At 43.3% G+C, this 16,313-nt stretch overlaps 1 protein-coding gene across 2 annotated transcripts in view; it reads left to right on the forward strand.

Moving 5' to 3' along the window:
• Nucleotides 1–492: 492 nt before the first annotated feature.
• The window catches only part of dgcr8 (DGCR8 microprocessor complex subunit), a 58,588-nt gene continuing 42,767 nt past the window's right edge, over nucleotides 493–16,313 (forward strand). For both annotated transcript variants that reach the window (XR_011594152.1, XM_070888073.1), the window contains exons 1-6: nucleotides 493–570; nucleotides 4,903–5,897; nucleotides 7,444–7,606; nucleotides 10,140–10,282; nucleotides 12,097–12,445; nucleotides 14,698–14,895. Coding sequence is in view for 1 of the 2 variants with exons in the window: in XM_070888073.1 (XP_070744174.1) it covers nucleotides 5,190–5,897; nucleotides 7,444–7,606; nucleotides 10,140–10,282; nucleotides 12,097–12,445; nucleotides 14,698–14,895 (1,561 nt within the window). In the remaining variant the exon portion in view is untranslated. The remainder of the gene's footprint in view (nucleotides 571–4,902; nucleotides 5,898–7,443; nucleotides 7,607–10,139; nucleotides 10,283–12,096; nucleotides 12,446–14,697; nucleotides 14,896–16,313) is intronic.

Genomic DNA, 16,313 nt, shown 5'->3' on the forward strand with positions numbered 1-16,313 from the left:
GGGAGTTAGGTCGCATTGAATGGCAGAACAGGCTGGAGGGGCTGAATGGCCTCTTGTTCCTCTGTTGCTAATAACTGTCTACCTTTAAAGGGGAGAGCGGTGCCAGATTGACGTTCAGTCCCGGTCTCTAACGCTGGTGTGCGGCGATTGGCGGAGTGGACCGTCAATCATTAGGCCTGCGTGTGCCGATTGGTAGAGCAGGCCGTCAATCATTAGGCTGGCGTGTGACGATTGGTCTAGCGGGCCGTCACTCATTGGCTGGCCCGTGCCGATTGGCAGAGCTAGCCGTCAATCATTAGCTTGGCCTGTGCCGATTGGCGAAGCGGGCCGTCGATCATTGGTTTGGCCCGTGCCGATTGGCGGATCGGGCCAGTCAATCATTAGGCCGGCGAGTGATGATTGGGGGGGCGGGCCGTCAATCATTAGCCCGGCGTGTGCCGATTGATGGAACGGGCCGTCGATCAGGCACGGCGCCGGCGCGTGCGCGTTGGGCGGGCTGGCGCCGGAGTCGGTGAGCGAAGGGACAACGATGAAAGGACCCGGTGACGGTCCCTGTGCCGGACTATAACGGTAGGCTGCCCGCATCCGCCGCCATTGGCGCCTTTTTGTGGCATGTGTTGACCTGCGATCCGGGCCCGCTCCATCTGCCCGCCGCCGCCGCCCCCCTCACTCCCTCAGGAAAGGTGTGTGCGGTGGGAGTGGAGAGCAGGCCGCAAACCAGGCCTGGCTTCACCCCCCCACCCCCCCGCCCGCCTGCCTCATGCTCACCCCACTCTGCCTCTCCCATTGCCCCCTGGCTTCAGTTGTCGGCTGCAACCTGTGCACGGTATAGTATTGCTGTGTAATTGGGTCCCCGCAGTCAGGGGCTGTTGAGTGAGTGGCTTTCAGCAAAGGCCTGTTGCTGTCTACCCAACAACAACAACAACAACAACAGCAAGAAGCTGCATTTAGATAGCGCCTTTAACGTAGTAAAACGTCCCATGGTGCTTTGCAGGAGCGATCGACAGGCAAAAATTTGACACCGAGCTGCATGAAGAGATATTACAGACAGGTGACCCAACCGCTTTGTCAAAGAGGTACAGTGGTTATGGCACAGAAAGAGGCCATTTGGCCCGTTGAGCCTGTGCCGGCTCTCTGCAGCCAGTCCCACTCCCCCGCTCTTTCCCGTAGCCCTTCACATTGTTTTCTTTCAGCTACTTATCCAATTCCCCTTTTGTAAAGCCGCGATTGAGTCAGCCTCCACCACCCTTTCAGGCAGCGCATTCCAGATCTTAACCGCTCGTTGCGTAAATGTTTTTTTTTTCTTATTTCGCCTTTGGTTCTTTTGCCATTCACCACAAATCCGTGACCTCTGGTTCTCGACTGGTTTTAAGGAGTGTCTTGAAGGAAGTGAGAGGCTTAAGGAGGAAATTCCAGAGCTTGAGGCCCCAGGCAGCTGACGGCACGGCCGCCCGTGGTGGAACGATTAAAATCAGGGATGCACAAGAGGCTAGAATTAGAGGAGCGCCGAGATCTCAGAGGGTTGTGGGGCCGAGGGGGTTACAGAGATAGAGAGGGGGCAAGCCCATGGAGGGATTTGAAAACAAGGATGCAGATTTTGGAATCGACGCGTTGATTAACCGTCGGTCAGCTGGCACAGGGATGATAGGTGAACGGGACTTGGTTCACTGATCAAGTTTTTATTAATAATGCTAAACCTACTCATAGTGCAACAATTCCAAATAGTTAAAGGTTGCAGTCACTTGCAATTTGTACTCTGGGGAGATTCATGTCTGTTTTGAGCAGAGGTGCTGTTTGGAAAAGGAGCAATTTCTCATCTTGGGAATTACTTTTCAATACCATTTCCATTGGTTTAAAATTATATCTTTTTGTTGTGTTTTTCTTAACTTAAAAGAGAAGATATTGTACTCTATTTCTAAAGTTTGGATGTATTGGAACTGTGAAACTTTTTAAAATACTGAATTAACAATTGTAGGCTGGTTTGACTATTTTGGATTATTGAAATTTGAATCCTGTGCGGTTTAATTTATTGTGCGTCAGATTCAAAAGTAATGAGAATGTGGTAATTCATTCAAGTTCATTAACATAGCAACAGTGACTGCACTTTAAAAGTAATTAATTGTGTGAAACACTTTGGGAGGATTTGACAGAAGTGCTATTTAAATATACATTTCTGCCTTTTAATGTCTGGAAGATGTAAACTGGTTAAAGTGCTCCTTGATGTGAAATATTTTCCATATCCTGATTATTGTAGGTTTAGTAATGCCCTCTACTACATTTGATACAGTAACATTTTGCATTACTGTACTGTATGGGCCACTTAATCAACTGCCTATCTAAGTTCTTACTGCTTGTTGAATAACTCATTTTAAAAAGGAGTTGGAGAAGTTACAAGTTGCAGGCTTGTCTGATCTAATTGAAGTACTGCTTTGGTCATGTTTAATGTGTAGTACTGCAGGTGCTGGAAATCTGAAATAAAAACAGAAAATGCTGGAAATGCTCAGCAGGTCAGGTTGATGACCTTTTGTCTGAATGTTTTGATGAAAAGTCATTAACCTGAAACGTTAACTCGGTTTCTCTCTGCACAGTTGCTGCCTGACCCGCTGAATATTTCCAGCATTTTTTGTTTTTATAATATATTGTTTTTGTAATAGTTTATTTATCACCAGGGCTTCAAATAAAGCTAAAGAATAGAAGTGCACCTGTACAATGTAGCTATGGCATTAAACACCCATTTTGCAAATAACTTTTTCCGGTCCTTTAAAACCTTGGACTCTGAAACTACACTCGTGTACAAATTTATTAATTCTTTAAAATTCCTGTCGCCACTATCTCAGTGGAGGTGTTCACCCATTTGTTTTAACACCTCAGCTAAGGTAGCAAAGAAAGAAAAAAAAACAAAGAAAACAGTTAATGAAGTACTTTTGAAGTGTCGTCACTGTCCGAATGTAGGGAGATGCGGCAGACGATTTGCGCACAGCAAGGTCATATAGACACACCAGTGAGATAAATGATCAAAGATTGTGGTGTTGGCTGAGTGGTAAATGATGGCTCGGATACCAAAAGAACTTCCTTGCTCTTCGAATCATGCCGTAGGATCCTTTACATCCACCTGAGAGGGCAGATGGGTCATTTTGCCTCTCATCCGAAAGATGGCACCTCTCACAGTGCAGCACTCTCAGTACTGCATTGAAGTATCACCTTAGTATATGTGCTCAAAAGTCTCCGAGAGTGGGACTTCAACAGAGAACAGACAGGAATTTAAGTTTTAAGTGGAAATAGCGGATGCATTGACAGTCATTTTCCAACATTCCATTGACTCTGGATCAGTTCCTATGGAGTGGAGGGTAGCCAATGTAACCCCACTTTTTAAAAAAGGAGGGAGAGAGAAAACAGGGAATTATAGACCGGTCAGCCTGACCTCAGTAGTGGGTAAAATGATGGAATCAATTATTAAGGATGTCATAGCAGTGCATCTGGAAAATGGTGACATGATAGGTCCAAGTCAGCATGGATTTGTGAAAGGGAAATCATGCTTGACAAATCTTCTGGAATTTTTTGAGGATGTTTCCAGTAGAGTGGACAAAGGAGAACCAGTTCATGTGGTATATTTGGACTTTCAGAAGGCTTTCGACAAGGTCCCACACAAGAGATTAATGTGCAAAGTTAAAGCACATGGGATTGGGGGTAGTGTGCTGACGTGGATTGAGAACTGGTTGTCAGACAGGAAGCAAAGAGTAGGAGTAAATGGGTACTTTTCGGAATGGCAGGCAGTGACGAGGTTCTGTGCTGGGGCCCCAGCTGTTTACATTGTACATTAATGATTGAGACGAGGGGATTAAATGCAGTATCTCCAAATTTGCGGATGACACTAAGTTGGGTGGCAGTGTGAGCTGCGAGGAGGATGCTATTAGGCTGCAGAGTGACTTGGATAGGTTAGGTGAGTGGGCAAATGCATGGCAGATGAAGTATAATGTGGATAAATGTGAGGTTATCCACTTTGGTGGTAAAAACAGAGAGACAGACTATTATCTGAATGGTGACAGATTAGGAAAAGGGAAGGTGCAACGAGACCTGGGTGTCATGGTACATCAGTCATTGAAGGTTAGCATGCAGGTACAGCAGGCAGTTAAGAAAGCAAATGGCATGTTGGCCTTCATAGCGAGGGGATTTGAATACAGGGGCAGGGAGGTGTTGCTACAGTTGTACAGGGCCTTGGTGAGGCCACACCTGGAGTATTGTGTACAGTTTTGGTCTCCTAACTTGAGGAAGGACATTCTTGCTATTGAGGGAGTGCAGCGAAGATTCACCAGACTGATTTCCGGGATGGCGGGACTGACCTATCAAGAAAGACTGGATCAACTGGGCTTGTATTCACTGGAGTTCAGAAGAATGAGAGGGGACCTCATGGAAACGTTTAAAATTCTGACGGGTTTAGACAGGTTAGATGCAGGAAGAATGTTTTCAATGTTGGGGAAGTCCAGAACCAGGGGTCACAGTCTGAGGATAAGGAGTAAGCCATTTAGGACCGAGATGAGGAGAAACTTCTTCACCCAGAGAGTGGTGAACCTGTGGAATTCTCTACCACAGAAAGTAGTTGAGGCCAATTCACTAAATATATTCAAAAGGGAGTTAGATGAAGTCCTTACTACTCGGGGGATCAAGGGTTATGGCGAGAAAGCAGGAAGGGGGTACTGAAGTTTCATGTTCAGCCATGAACTCATTGAATGGCGGTGCAGGCTAGAAGGGCTGAATGGCCTGCTCCTGCACCTATTTTCTATGTTTCTATGTTTCTAAGAGTGCTATGCTGATACCATGGCGTAGTTGTGACAGCTAAGTTTTCACTGATACTTTGTGACGATTGGTGGAAATGATTAATTGCATTTTATTGTATCTCTCCAGGTGGTGATCAGTAGAAGATGGTGTTAAGGACTCAAGATGATGAACTCTGTCTAATCCCAGGCGTTGATTAAGCTGAATACATTGTGATTTCCAATAATTGAGACAGTGATTCTGAAAGCTGTCTACTTTAATGAAAAGAACAATGTAGTCAGCTTAACTGAATCATCTGTAAATTTTGATCAGATAACTCACTTGGACTGGCATATGTTTAATTTCTTCTTAGTAGGGTATTTGAGTAAGAAATTATTTGTTTAGGACTCTTTGTAGCTTAGTATTAAGTTTGAAAGATGGAGATGTTTGGAAGTATACCACCTATGCCCGAAGAGCCACTGAATGTGGAGAACCAGCCGTGTCCCCCACCTCTTCCTCCAAGTACGCCGCCGCCTCCACCACCTCCCCTGCAAACGTCCAGTGACGCAGAAGTTATGGACGTTGGCTTTGGTGGTGATGGACTTTCAGACACTCACGCTGGGGACTGTAACACGTGCAGCCAAGACCAGCTTCTTACGATGGAATCCACCGTCTTTAACGACCAACTCACGGCAGCATCGGGAAGCTGCCCACTGAATCCAAGAACAGCGCGTCACGCACCGGCTGTTCCCAAGTTTGCCCCTGATATTAAGTTGCTCAAAGATGTAAAAATTAGAGTTGTCTTTACAGATAGCAGTAAAAGCAAAGACAGGCAGGTTGTTTATACAGGTGTTGAATCTGGGGAGAAAGATACCGATTTTAGCAATAGCATGAATGGAGATTTGCATGGCAGTCCTTTTGACAGTAATAGAGCAGTGGAGCCGGGGGGCTTCTGTAGTAAAAGTACTGATAAACAAGAAGTTGAAGACAATCAAGATAAAAAAGTGGAATTTGCAGTACTTGATGAACTAGAAGACTTTCCGGAAAACTTCGAAACAGATGATGTAGAGGGAACAGGTTTCAAATCTGAAATGATAATTCAACAGGATCACGTCGATGAAGAAGCTCTGAGTTATTCATTTGAGGTATGTGAGCAGGGTTCAAAATACTCGCGTGCACATGCGATTGCACGTGGATTTATCCTTGTCTTAATGTAAATGCCTTCCCTTCCTTTTCCCTTTTGTCCCTTTCACCTGCCTGGTGCATGTAACCTTTTTTTAAAAAAAATGTTCCATAAATTGCAAAAAAGATATGCTCGTCTTCAGAATTCTTAACTCTTGCAACTTGCAGATCACGGTGATCAGATTTCTAATTGTTCACTCAAAATTTACACGCACCAGATAATATGTATAGTATTTTGAACCCTGTGTCTGTTTTACTCGTCCTTTCTGACCAGCACATCTTGTCCTTCTGCATAACTTTTAAAGCTGGTGAAGTTTCAGGGCCAAACATTTTCTGTTTAGTTCTGTCCACAGTACAGCAAGCTATATTTATATGTGCACATAAATAGTCAGTCGGGGGGAAAACATTTGCATTATTAGTAAATAATGTAGGTTGTCATAAAAACATTTTTTAATGTAAAAGTATCCTTCTGTTCCTACTTTGCTTCTGTTTCTGCAACTGTAGTCCTTCAGTCAATAGAGTGGATGAACAGAAATACAAACTGCTGCGTAGTTTTGATGCCAGTCCCTTGTCTATGAATTGGTCAGTCGGAGTTGTGTCCACCCATCTGTAGGTGTGTATGGATGAACCATCTCTGAAGACTGACCAGAGCATTAGATAAAAGCTCAATACAGTGACGGCACCGAACCCAGACTGGAACTCTAGACTGTGACAACGGAAGTGTGAAACGGGTATCTTTTGCATCTTCATTACATTGTTGATAAGTGTTTCGATTTGAGGCAACCTGCCCACTTTATAAATTACTGTAAAACCATTAATCTGTCGCTATACAAGAACCTGCTTTTCAGTGCTTCAAAGAAATTTCTTGTAACGGCAAAGACAATCAAATTAAAATGATAGCATTCCATGTAATGTTATTGTAGTTATAAACTCCAGCGATAAAATACAAGTTTGCTTTGGGCTAACCAGACGACTTCTTCAGGTATGTTATAACACTTTACTAGTTTATGAAGCATTTTGTGAATCACAACCATTTTTATAGCAACTTGAAATGCTTTTGACGTGAACAGCATACTTTTAACTTTTGTATCGTTGCAAGTGCTTTAAAAATTGTCCAGAAACAAATTGGAAGCATGAGGATAATTATTCATAGATTCTGTGTGAGCTGAAACTATAGTCCACAGAGGAACATCAGCAGACTTTATTTTTTTAACATGAGCTCTGAAATTAACTGACAGGCTTAAGGTTTTTAAGATATATATATAATTATATTATTATATTGCAGTTATCGAGTATCCCTGTTATTAAAGTTTTGGGACACCTTGGTAAATGATCAGTCTTGTAGCTATTCCTATACAATTCGATTTGACTCGGAACAAATTAGATAAATTGCACAATTATTGTGTGAATGCAGCTGGAGTTAAAAATCATAGGTTATTTTTGCAGTGTCCCTGTTTAGAAATCTTCATACTATTATAGTAGGATGGCCTTCAATACTGTATTTTACAGGATGATTTTGATAATGATGTTGACGCGCTCCTGGAGGCGGTGCTACCTCCTCCCAAAAAGAGGAGACGGGTTGAAGAGGAGAACGCTGGTGACAGTGACCACCAGACTGATGAAGAAACAAGTGTGCAGCCAATGATGACCAAAATTAAAACTGTGTTAAAAAGTAAGTGCATTACACTCCCTAACCCTTCTTCCCTTTCCTGCTTTCGGCGTTGTACAGTTCAGTGGGTTCTGGCCATACCGGATAGCTCATTCATGACAATTTTTCACATGTAACGTTGAGTGTTGGCCAACAGTTTTACTCTGAAGAGCATCACAAATGAGCCTGATCTGACCTCTTTTTTTAAAAAAAAAAAATCAATCCGATTCATCAGGTGTGACCTACCCTTTACAAATCCATGCTGGTTCTCTCTGATCAGCTGAAAATTTTCAAGGTGTTCAGTAACTCCATCCTCAATTATAGACTTTAGTAATTTCCCGACAACAGATGTTCTTAAATGCTTTCTTAAATAGCGGAGTGACATGTACAATTTTCCAATCTAAAGGAACGGTTCCTGAATCGAGAGAACTTTGGAAGATCATAGTTAGGGCATCTCTAATGATCCTCCCTGCTTTGTTTAAAACCCTGGGGTGGAAACCATCTTCTCCTGGGGATTTGTCACTCTTTAGTCCCATTATTTTCTTCATCACTGTTAATTTACTTATGTTAATTTTGGTGAGTTCCCATTCCTGATTCAATATTTGTTTTCTTGGGATATCCGACATGCTATCCTGTTCCTCGCCTGTAAATATGATCATTGTGCATGTGTCTGGTAGGGCTCTGGCGGGAGCAAAAGTGCCTTGTGTTACTGGGCCCACATGTTGTAATTATGGACACAAGTTGTCATCTGTATAAAAAGAAATTTGAATCTGACAAACCAAATATAGTTGTAACGTAATCCATTTATTGTGTTTTTACCAGGTCTTTGATACAGGCAGTGTCTTTAAGCGGTAGATATACAGAGAAATAAACGCAATTACCCCATTTTTTTCCAGGGGTGAAACATCACCTTCATTGATTCTTTCAATCATGACTCTACAATTTGTTAAGGAAAGCTTTTTGCCACTGGTCACGCACACTGTCTTAGATGATTCATTATGGCATGGCAAGTGCTATTGTGAACAAGACCCCCAGAAATGAGAGCTCCTAGAAAATGCCAGATGCAAGCTTATTTATCATGCTGGCCTATTGTCCCACTTCCAGTCTCAAGACTTTAGAATGAATTGTAAGAAAAACATCATTTGACAATGATTTGTATTATCGTGACTTGCATCGGTCCATACCCAAGTGGTGGAGTTGGTGCCCCAGGAGAGGGAGGGATAGAAGAAAATTGGGGGCGGGTTGAAATAACTAGGGTTCCTTAAGTATAGAATTATAGCTTTCTTGTGGAGACTTCTTCAGTTTAAATAATGTAGTTTAAATAAAAGTTCTCAGATCTCCATTCAGTCAGTGAATGAATGAGAAGGAAAGCTGGAACAGATACTAATTTATTTGAGCATGACCTGAACTAAAATTGAGGTCTTAGTCATTTTTCTCCCAATATTTATGTTGACCACGCTGTTCTCTGGCCAAAAGTTTGGCAGATGTCCTGCTTCCAGGTCTCTGCAATGGTGAACGTAAACGGGTTTATAAAAAGTGAGAGAAAACCCCTTTTATCTTACTCTATGATGTATTTTCTTCCCTCCCTGCTGCATCCTTGTTAGATTTGGGAAGCAAAGTGTTTTTATTGGTTTCTTAATTAAAACTTCCACCTTGGGTTATTCTTGTTTTTGCTATTTTGTCTGGTGGAGTTCCATCCATGCTTCCTGCTGTTTACAGCAACTGATGCAATGTTGTTTTCCTGCTGGGCTTTTTGAAGTTGCTTTATTAGATTCCACAAGCTTAGTGGAGTTTTTTTTTGTGCCATGTTTTTACTGGGGACCCCCGTGGTCATCATAGAATGGAAGAAGGCCATTCGGCCCGTCGAGCTCATGCCGGCTCTCAGCTAGTCCCACGCCCTTTCCCCGTCGCCCTGCAAGTCTTTTTCCTTCAGATACTTATCCAACTCCCTTTTGAAAGATAAAATTGAGTCTGCCTCCACCACCCTTTCAGGCATTCCAGATCGTAACCATTTTTTTTGTCTTATGTCGCCTTTGGTTCTTTTGCCAATCACCATAAATCTGTGTCCTCTGGTTCTTGACCCTTCTGCCAATGGGAACAGTTTCTCTCTATCTACCCTGTCCAGACCCCTCATGATTTTGAACACCCCTATCAAATCTCCTCTTAATCTTCTCTGCTCCAAGAAGAACAACCCAAGCTTCTCCAGTCTAGCAACATAACTGAAGTCCCTTATTCCTGGAATAATTCTTGCGAATCTTTTCTACACCTTCCCTAAGGCCTTTACATCCTTCCTAAAGTGTGGTGCCCAGAATTGGACACAATACACAATTGTGCCCTGTATACCCACGTCCAAGTCATTAATATATATCAAGAAAAGCAGTGGTCCTCGAACTGACCACTAGGAAACATCATTGTATGCCTTCCTCCAGTCCAAAAAACATTCTATCTGTCAATTCATTCTATTAAATTTTCATCCCTCAGTCTATTTTTTTGTATTGTGACTGAATTACAATGCCTTGTGCTTTGCTTGGTATGAAATTTGTTATAATCTTTATAGATCGTGGTCGTCCACCAACTGAACCCCTTCCTGACGGCTGGATCATGACATTCCATAATTCCGGTATTCCAGTTTACCTGCACAGAGAAACCAGAGTGGTTACCTGGTCGCGACCTTATTTCTTAGGAACCGGAAGCATCAGGGTAAATAAATTAAATAATATGACTTGTAAATAGTTACATTATTAATTTTCTGCTGAAGGCAGTGACTCGTGTTGGGAAACAGTTTCATGAGTCCAGACAGCCCTCCAGCCTGTGTTTTTTAATTCATTATTGATATGTGCATCGCTGATGAGGCCAACATTTGTTGCCTGTGATGATGAGTCCTCTTCATGAACAACTGCAGTCCCTGTGGTGAAGGTACTCCCACGTGTGGGCTCACTTGTTGCGTGTTGGCGAGCTGTTCTTGCATCTTTGCACTTGCAGCAGAGGTCAACTCGATAGCAATTGATGGCTGATTTTGTTCCCCTTGCGTAATCCAGGAATGCATCGGCCATTTCTATCATTCCAGTTGCTCTACTGGCTAAGTTAAGATTGCAAAGGTCTTGGATTGAGCCTGGGATATTTTTGACCTTCATATTGGATTCTGTGTTTCCCTACAAAGCCATTGGCATAGTTTGAATTGTTTTCATTTCCTGATCTTTGTTCTAACAGCAGTGCTATGATTTATTAATCTATGATGGAGGGGGGTAGACCATTCCTCTATTCTCTTCTCACCCCACTCTGTCAATTTAACTGTGTAAAAAATACGTTGTGCTGCAAACTGTAGTGGTAATATATTAATTTTGAAGGCAGTGGATTGGCTTGTGTGCATGTTGGTTTTTCTGACTGACAAGGCATGGATATGTGTAACTCTGCATTGTCTCATTTTACACTTGTGCTCTTATCTGCTGGAACGGGAGATTATGCAGCCTGCAAACTTCTTCGCAACCACAGTCCTTTTGGTAGTTTTTTTTTCCCATTGCTTCTTTCCCTCTATTTCCCCAGCCCGATGTTGGCCCACGTCCATGCTAATTGTTTTGTTTCCTGACGTTCTCCCTTTAAGGAGGGATATACTTGCATTGGAGGCAGTTCAGAGAAGGTTCACGAGATTGATTCCTGAGATGAAAGGGTTGTATTCTGAAGGCAGATTGGGCCTGTACTCATTGGAGTTTAGAAGAATGAGAGGTGATCTTATTGAAACGTATAAGATTCTAAGGGAGCTTGACAGGGTAGATGCAGAGAGGATGTTTCCCCCTCTTGGGGGAATCTAGAACTAGGGGGCATAGTTACAGAATAAGGGGTCGTCCATTTCAAACAGAGATGAGGAGGAATTTCCTCTCTCCGAGGGTTGTGAATCTTTGGAATTCTCTACTCCAGAGAGCTGTGGAGACTGGGTCATTGAATATATTTAAGGTGGAGTTAGATTTTTGAAAGATATGGGCATCAAGGGTTATGGGGAAAGGGCAGGGAAGTAGAGTTGAGGCCAAGATCAGATCAGCCATGATCTTACTGAATGGCGGAGCAGGCTCGAGGAGCCAAATGGTCTACTCCTGCTCCTATTTCTTGTGTTCTTATGTTCTTTTGTTGTCTCAACAGTTCACATAGTTTGCTGGTGGAGAAGATTATCTGCCGCAACTTCTGTGTGCTGCTCTGTTAGAGTTTGCTCGGTGAAGTGCAAGAAAAATGTGGGGTGACTTGAACTTTGTATGTTTTAATTTTCCCTTTACTGGTGCTTCAGGGGACCTGCAGTCTGCATGTGCCTCGTTTTTAGTTGGATGCAGGGAGACATGAAATCGGAGGAGGCTCATGAAGGCGGCCCATCTTTCTTTCTGCGTTCTTTATGCTGCTTGGCATTGTGGCCTTGGTGCTTCCGTGCAACCGTTCTCTCATCATCAATCATCACGTTTAATTGTCTTTACCGAATGCCTTTCATAACTCTTAACGGATTAAAAGATTTTTCTTTTTGTTCTGTGCAGAAACACGATCCACCACAGAGCAGCATTCCCTGTCTACACTATATGAAAATGAGAGACCAAGAAGAGAGAGAGCAGAATATGCCAGCTAGCAATGGTGAGGTAACCAAAGTGACCACGAATGGAGAAATGTTCCCAGGCAATTGTGAGAACACAACTATAGAAATAAATGACGAAGCAGACTGCACTGCCACTGAGCACTACTCTGTTACTAATTCAGTACCTCTCAGTAGCTCAGGTACGATAAACTCTAAATCCTTAGATGAAAGAAATGTCTTGGGAGGAATCATTGCAGCAGGAGCCCTTGGGCAGGTGAAGGCTAAAGTAGAAGTATGCAAAGAAGAATCCGTTGGTAAGATGATTCTTGATCTTATCTAAGATAGAATAATAACTGGTTACTAGGGCTAAGAATGTAACTTTTCTCTCATGGTGTTGAGGTGCGTATGTAGTGGCCAGTGTTCCCTCTTAAATTTTGTTTTTGTACGCAGCCAGTTTTTTCAATGCATGGTACCTTTACATTTTTTGCGCTGCGCATGTGCAGCATTTGAAAGCTTGTGAGCAGCCTGCGCGGTACCTTCAAGATTGCTGCGCCCCCGCCCCCCCCCCCCCCCCGACCAAACCCGGGAACACGCGCAGCTTGGAGGGAGCGTTGGTGGTGGCTTTTGATTCTTTCTTCCTCACTTTTTAAGATCTCCATGGCAAAGAGGGCTCCAGGCCTCTCCCACAAGACCACTTGGGCTTCACTTGCATGGAGGAGCAATGAGGTGACTCAGCCACTTTTTCTTTGTTGCTGCATGTTTTCTTTCTTTCGGTAAGTGCCAAGTCCGCACTGAATGCTGCCCCATGATGGCACAGCTGAGATTCTGAATATTTCAGACTTTTTAAAAAAAAAAGATTTTAGAAAACATAGACACAGAAACTAGGTGCAGGAGTAGGCCATTCGGCACTTTGAGCCTGCACCACCATTCAATATGATCATGGCTGATCATGCAACTTCAGTACCCCATTCCTGCTTTCTCTCCATACCCCTTGATCCCTTTAGCCGCAAGGGCCGCATCTAACTCCCTTTTGAATATATCTAACGAACTGGCCTCAACAACATTCTGTGGTAGAGAATTCCACAGGTTCACAATTCTCTGGGTGAAGAAGTTTCTCCTCATCTTGGTCCTAAATGGTTTACCCCTTATCCTTAGACTGTGACCCTTGGTTCTGGACTTCCCCAACATCGGGAACATTCTTCCTGCATCTAACCTGTCCAATCCCATCAGAATTTTATATGTTTCTATGAAATCCCCGTTCATTCTTCTAAATTCCAGTAAATATAAGCCTAGTCGATCCAGTCTTTCTTCATATGTCAGTCCTGCCATCCCGGGAATCAGTCTGGTGAACCTTCGCTGCACTCCCTCAATAGCAAGAATGTCCTTCCTCAGATTAGGAGACCAAAACTGTACACAATATTCAAATTTTGTTGCATAAAAAGTTGGACGGTGGCCCTGTGCACTTTGCATTGCAACAGTTGTAGGTACTGTAATGTATTCTAAGATTGCCCATTGGATCCATCTCATCTCAAGTCACCACACAAGATGAGAGTTATTTTGTGCTTGCTATTTGTAAATGTGGTCGTTGTATTATCTGACTTAGTCATGCTAGCTGTCTAATTGGAACATAAGCGCAAAGCTTTGTGATGTTTTCTCAAGGTTCATATTTTGCATCTACACACCTGTCTTTTGGCGAATGACTCTTGTTTAACATAAGAACCTAAATAGAAGCAGGAGTAGGCCATACGGCCCCTCGAGCCTGCTTTGCCATTTAATACGATCATGGCTGATCTGATCACTGACTCAGGTCCACTTCCCTGATTGCTCCCATAACCCCTTAATCCCTTATCGGTTAAGAAACTGTCTTAAATTTATTCAATGTCCCAGCTTCCACAGCTTTCTGAGGCAACGAATTCCACAGATCCACAACCCTCTGAGAGAAGAAATTTCTCCTCGTCTCAGTTTTAAATGGGTGGCCCCTTATTCTAAGATCATGCCCTCTAGTTCTAGCCTCCCCTATCAGTAGAAACATCCTCTCTGCATCCACCTTGTCAAGCTCCCTCATAATCTTATACGTTTCGATAAGATCACCTCATTCTTCTGAATTCCAATGAGTAGAGACCCAACCTCCTCAACCTTTCCTCATAAGTCAACCCCCTCATCTCTGGAATCAACCTAGTGAACCTTCTCTGAACTGCCTCCAAAGCAAGTATATCCTTTCGTAAATATGGAAACCAAAACTGCACGCAGTATTCCCGTATTTCTTGTAAGTGCTGCTGATTTCTGAAGCACGCTACAAATCTGTGTTCGTGACATAGATGGTCATTTTTGTTTTTTAATATGTAGAATAGTATCCATTATCCTTTCCTATTCCGAGCAGTCTTTGATTAAGTAGTGCAAAAGAATCTTAAGGAATTTTATATATAATTAGATTATTTTATTTAACTTTCCAAATGCATATCTTGGGACTGGCAGCCTAGAAAAGTACACTGAATACATATAGTTGCTACTGTTCTCTTCCCATTTTATTATTTATGCAATAAAAAAAATTCCGCAAAATTTCCAGCCATTGAGGATTTTAAAAAATACCTGGAAAAGCGCTTTGATTTTGAACAAGTCACTGTGAAGAAATTCAGAACCTGGGCTGAACGGCGTCAGTTTAATCGGGAGATGAAGCGGAAGCAGGCAGAAGCCGAGCGGCCTATCTTGCCAGCCAATCAGAAGCTCATCACCCTCTCTGTCCAGGATGCACCCACAAAAAAAGGTAAAAAATAACATGTAACTTTTCTGCTAACTTTTGATAGAATTATGCCTGAACAGCTTTCAGAGAGTGAACTTGTATTTTCTGAGAAGTGATACAAAATGGAATGCAGACTCGATATCAAGCCTGTATGTTCGGACGCTGACATTGGCGCCAATGTCTAAATCTAGCTGCTGTGATTTCATTTTTCTTCCCCAACGCCCTGCCACCCGAACACCCAGCCACGTGATTTGAGCTGAGGGCAGAGAAGATTGTGCTGCCTGAAAATACATTCAGTTCAAATCATCCCAATTTGATTTGTGTGTGAGTGATTTGGTCATGTTGACACATTCCAGTTGTATAGAGAACTTAATTGAGCATGTTTTGTATTGGTATCATAAAATGAGAATCTTAGCAGTGTAATTTTGTTATTGGAAAGGTGTGATTATAAGTGACGCTGCTGTTTGACTACGTACTGAATAGACCAAACTCTTGTTCATCGGCAGCAAGTACTGTTGGTTTTTACTCAGATTGTCACAAAGCCTCAACCAGAGGAAATGATCTTTCCCTGTCAAGAGCACTATTAACTGAGCTATGCTGACCGTAATTGTTATGCGAGTTAAGAATTTTTTTTCTGATTAACTTGTATTTTCTTGGATGAAACATGCTTTTCAAAAACTTTGGGCTGGATTTTAGGATTTTCTGTTTTCAGGGTGAAATGGAGGCAGGGCGGGAAAGTTACCGGCCGGGAATAGGTTGCACTTTAGTAAGGAATTTTCGGCATCTGGGTCCTGTGCAGGGTATGTAGCACGAAGGGTGGCATTGTACATCTTTCGAGGCGCAAAAATGGGAAACTCGCGAGCTAAAGTGCCTGGGAGGGGCGGGGGGGCGGGGGCGGAATCCCACAAAAACATTCCCACGCCCCCACAACACAAATCGCTAAAAGAACAAACACTTACCTTTGCAGCACTTTACCTTCCTCGCCGCCACCGGCACGGTTGGACCGCTCTGGTTTCCCAGGCGGTCATTGCGAGGCGGGATTCCAGGCGTGCGGGTCGGGTTCCAGTCAAAAGTCGGATGGCGTCGCAACGAGAGGTGTTGCACACCCGGCGCAGCTCTTCCAGCGCTGCCGCAAAATCCGACCCGAAGCTCGCGACCGGACGCAGGAGACCTCGCCGCCCCACTTCACGCCGCTCCGGGGTGAAGGACCGTAAAATCCAGCCCTTATTCTTCACATGACCTCTGCCACCTGCTCGGAAGTGAGCAGGAATGGCTCAGGGTTGATGGGATGGCCTGCTATTGATTTTATTTCTGCCTTCCTGTGTGATGATCTGGATGCATCTCGGTGTTGCTCCAGTGAGATGTGCCTCTTCTGTAAAAGATTTTTTATTACGTTACTATTGTGCAAAAACATATTTTCTATTTGAGATATTTTACAGTTT

Source organism: Pristiophorus japonicus, chromosome 8, assembly GCF_044704955.1.
Source record: "Pristiophorus japonicus isolate sPriJap1 chromosome 8, sPriJap1.hap1, whole genome shotgun sequence".
In the NCBI taxonomy this organism is placed as follows: domain Eukaryota; kingdom Metazoa; phylum Chordata; class Chondrichthyes; family Pristiophoridae; genus Pristiophorus; species Pristiophorus japonicus.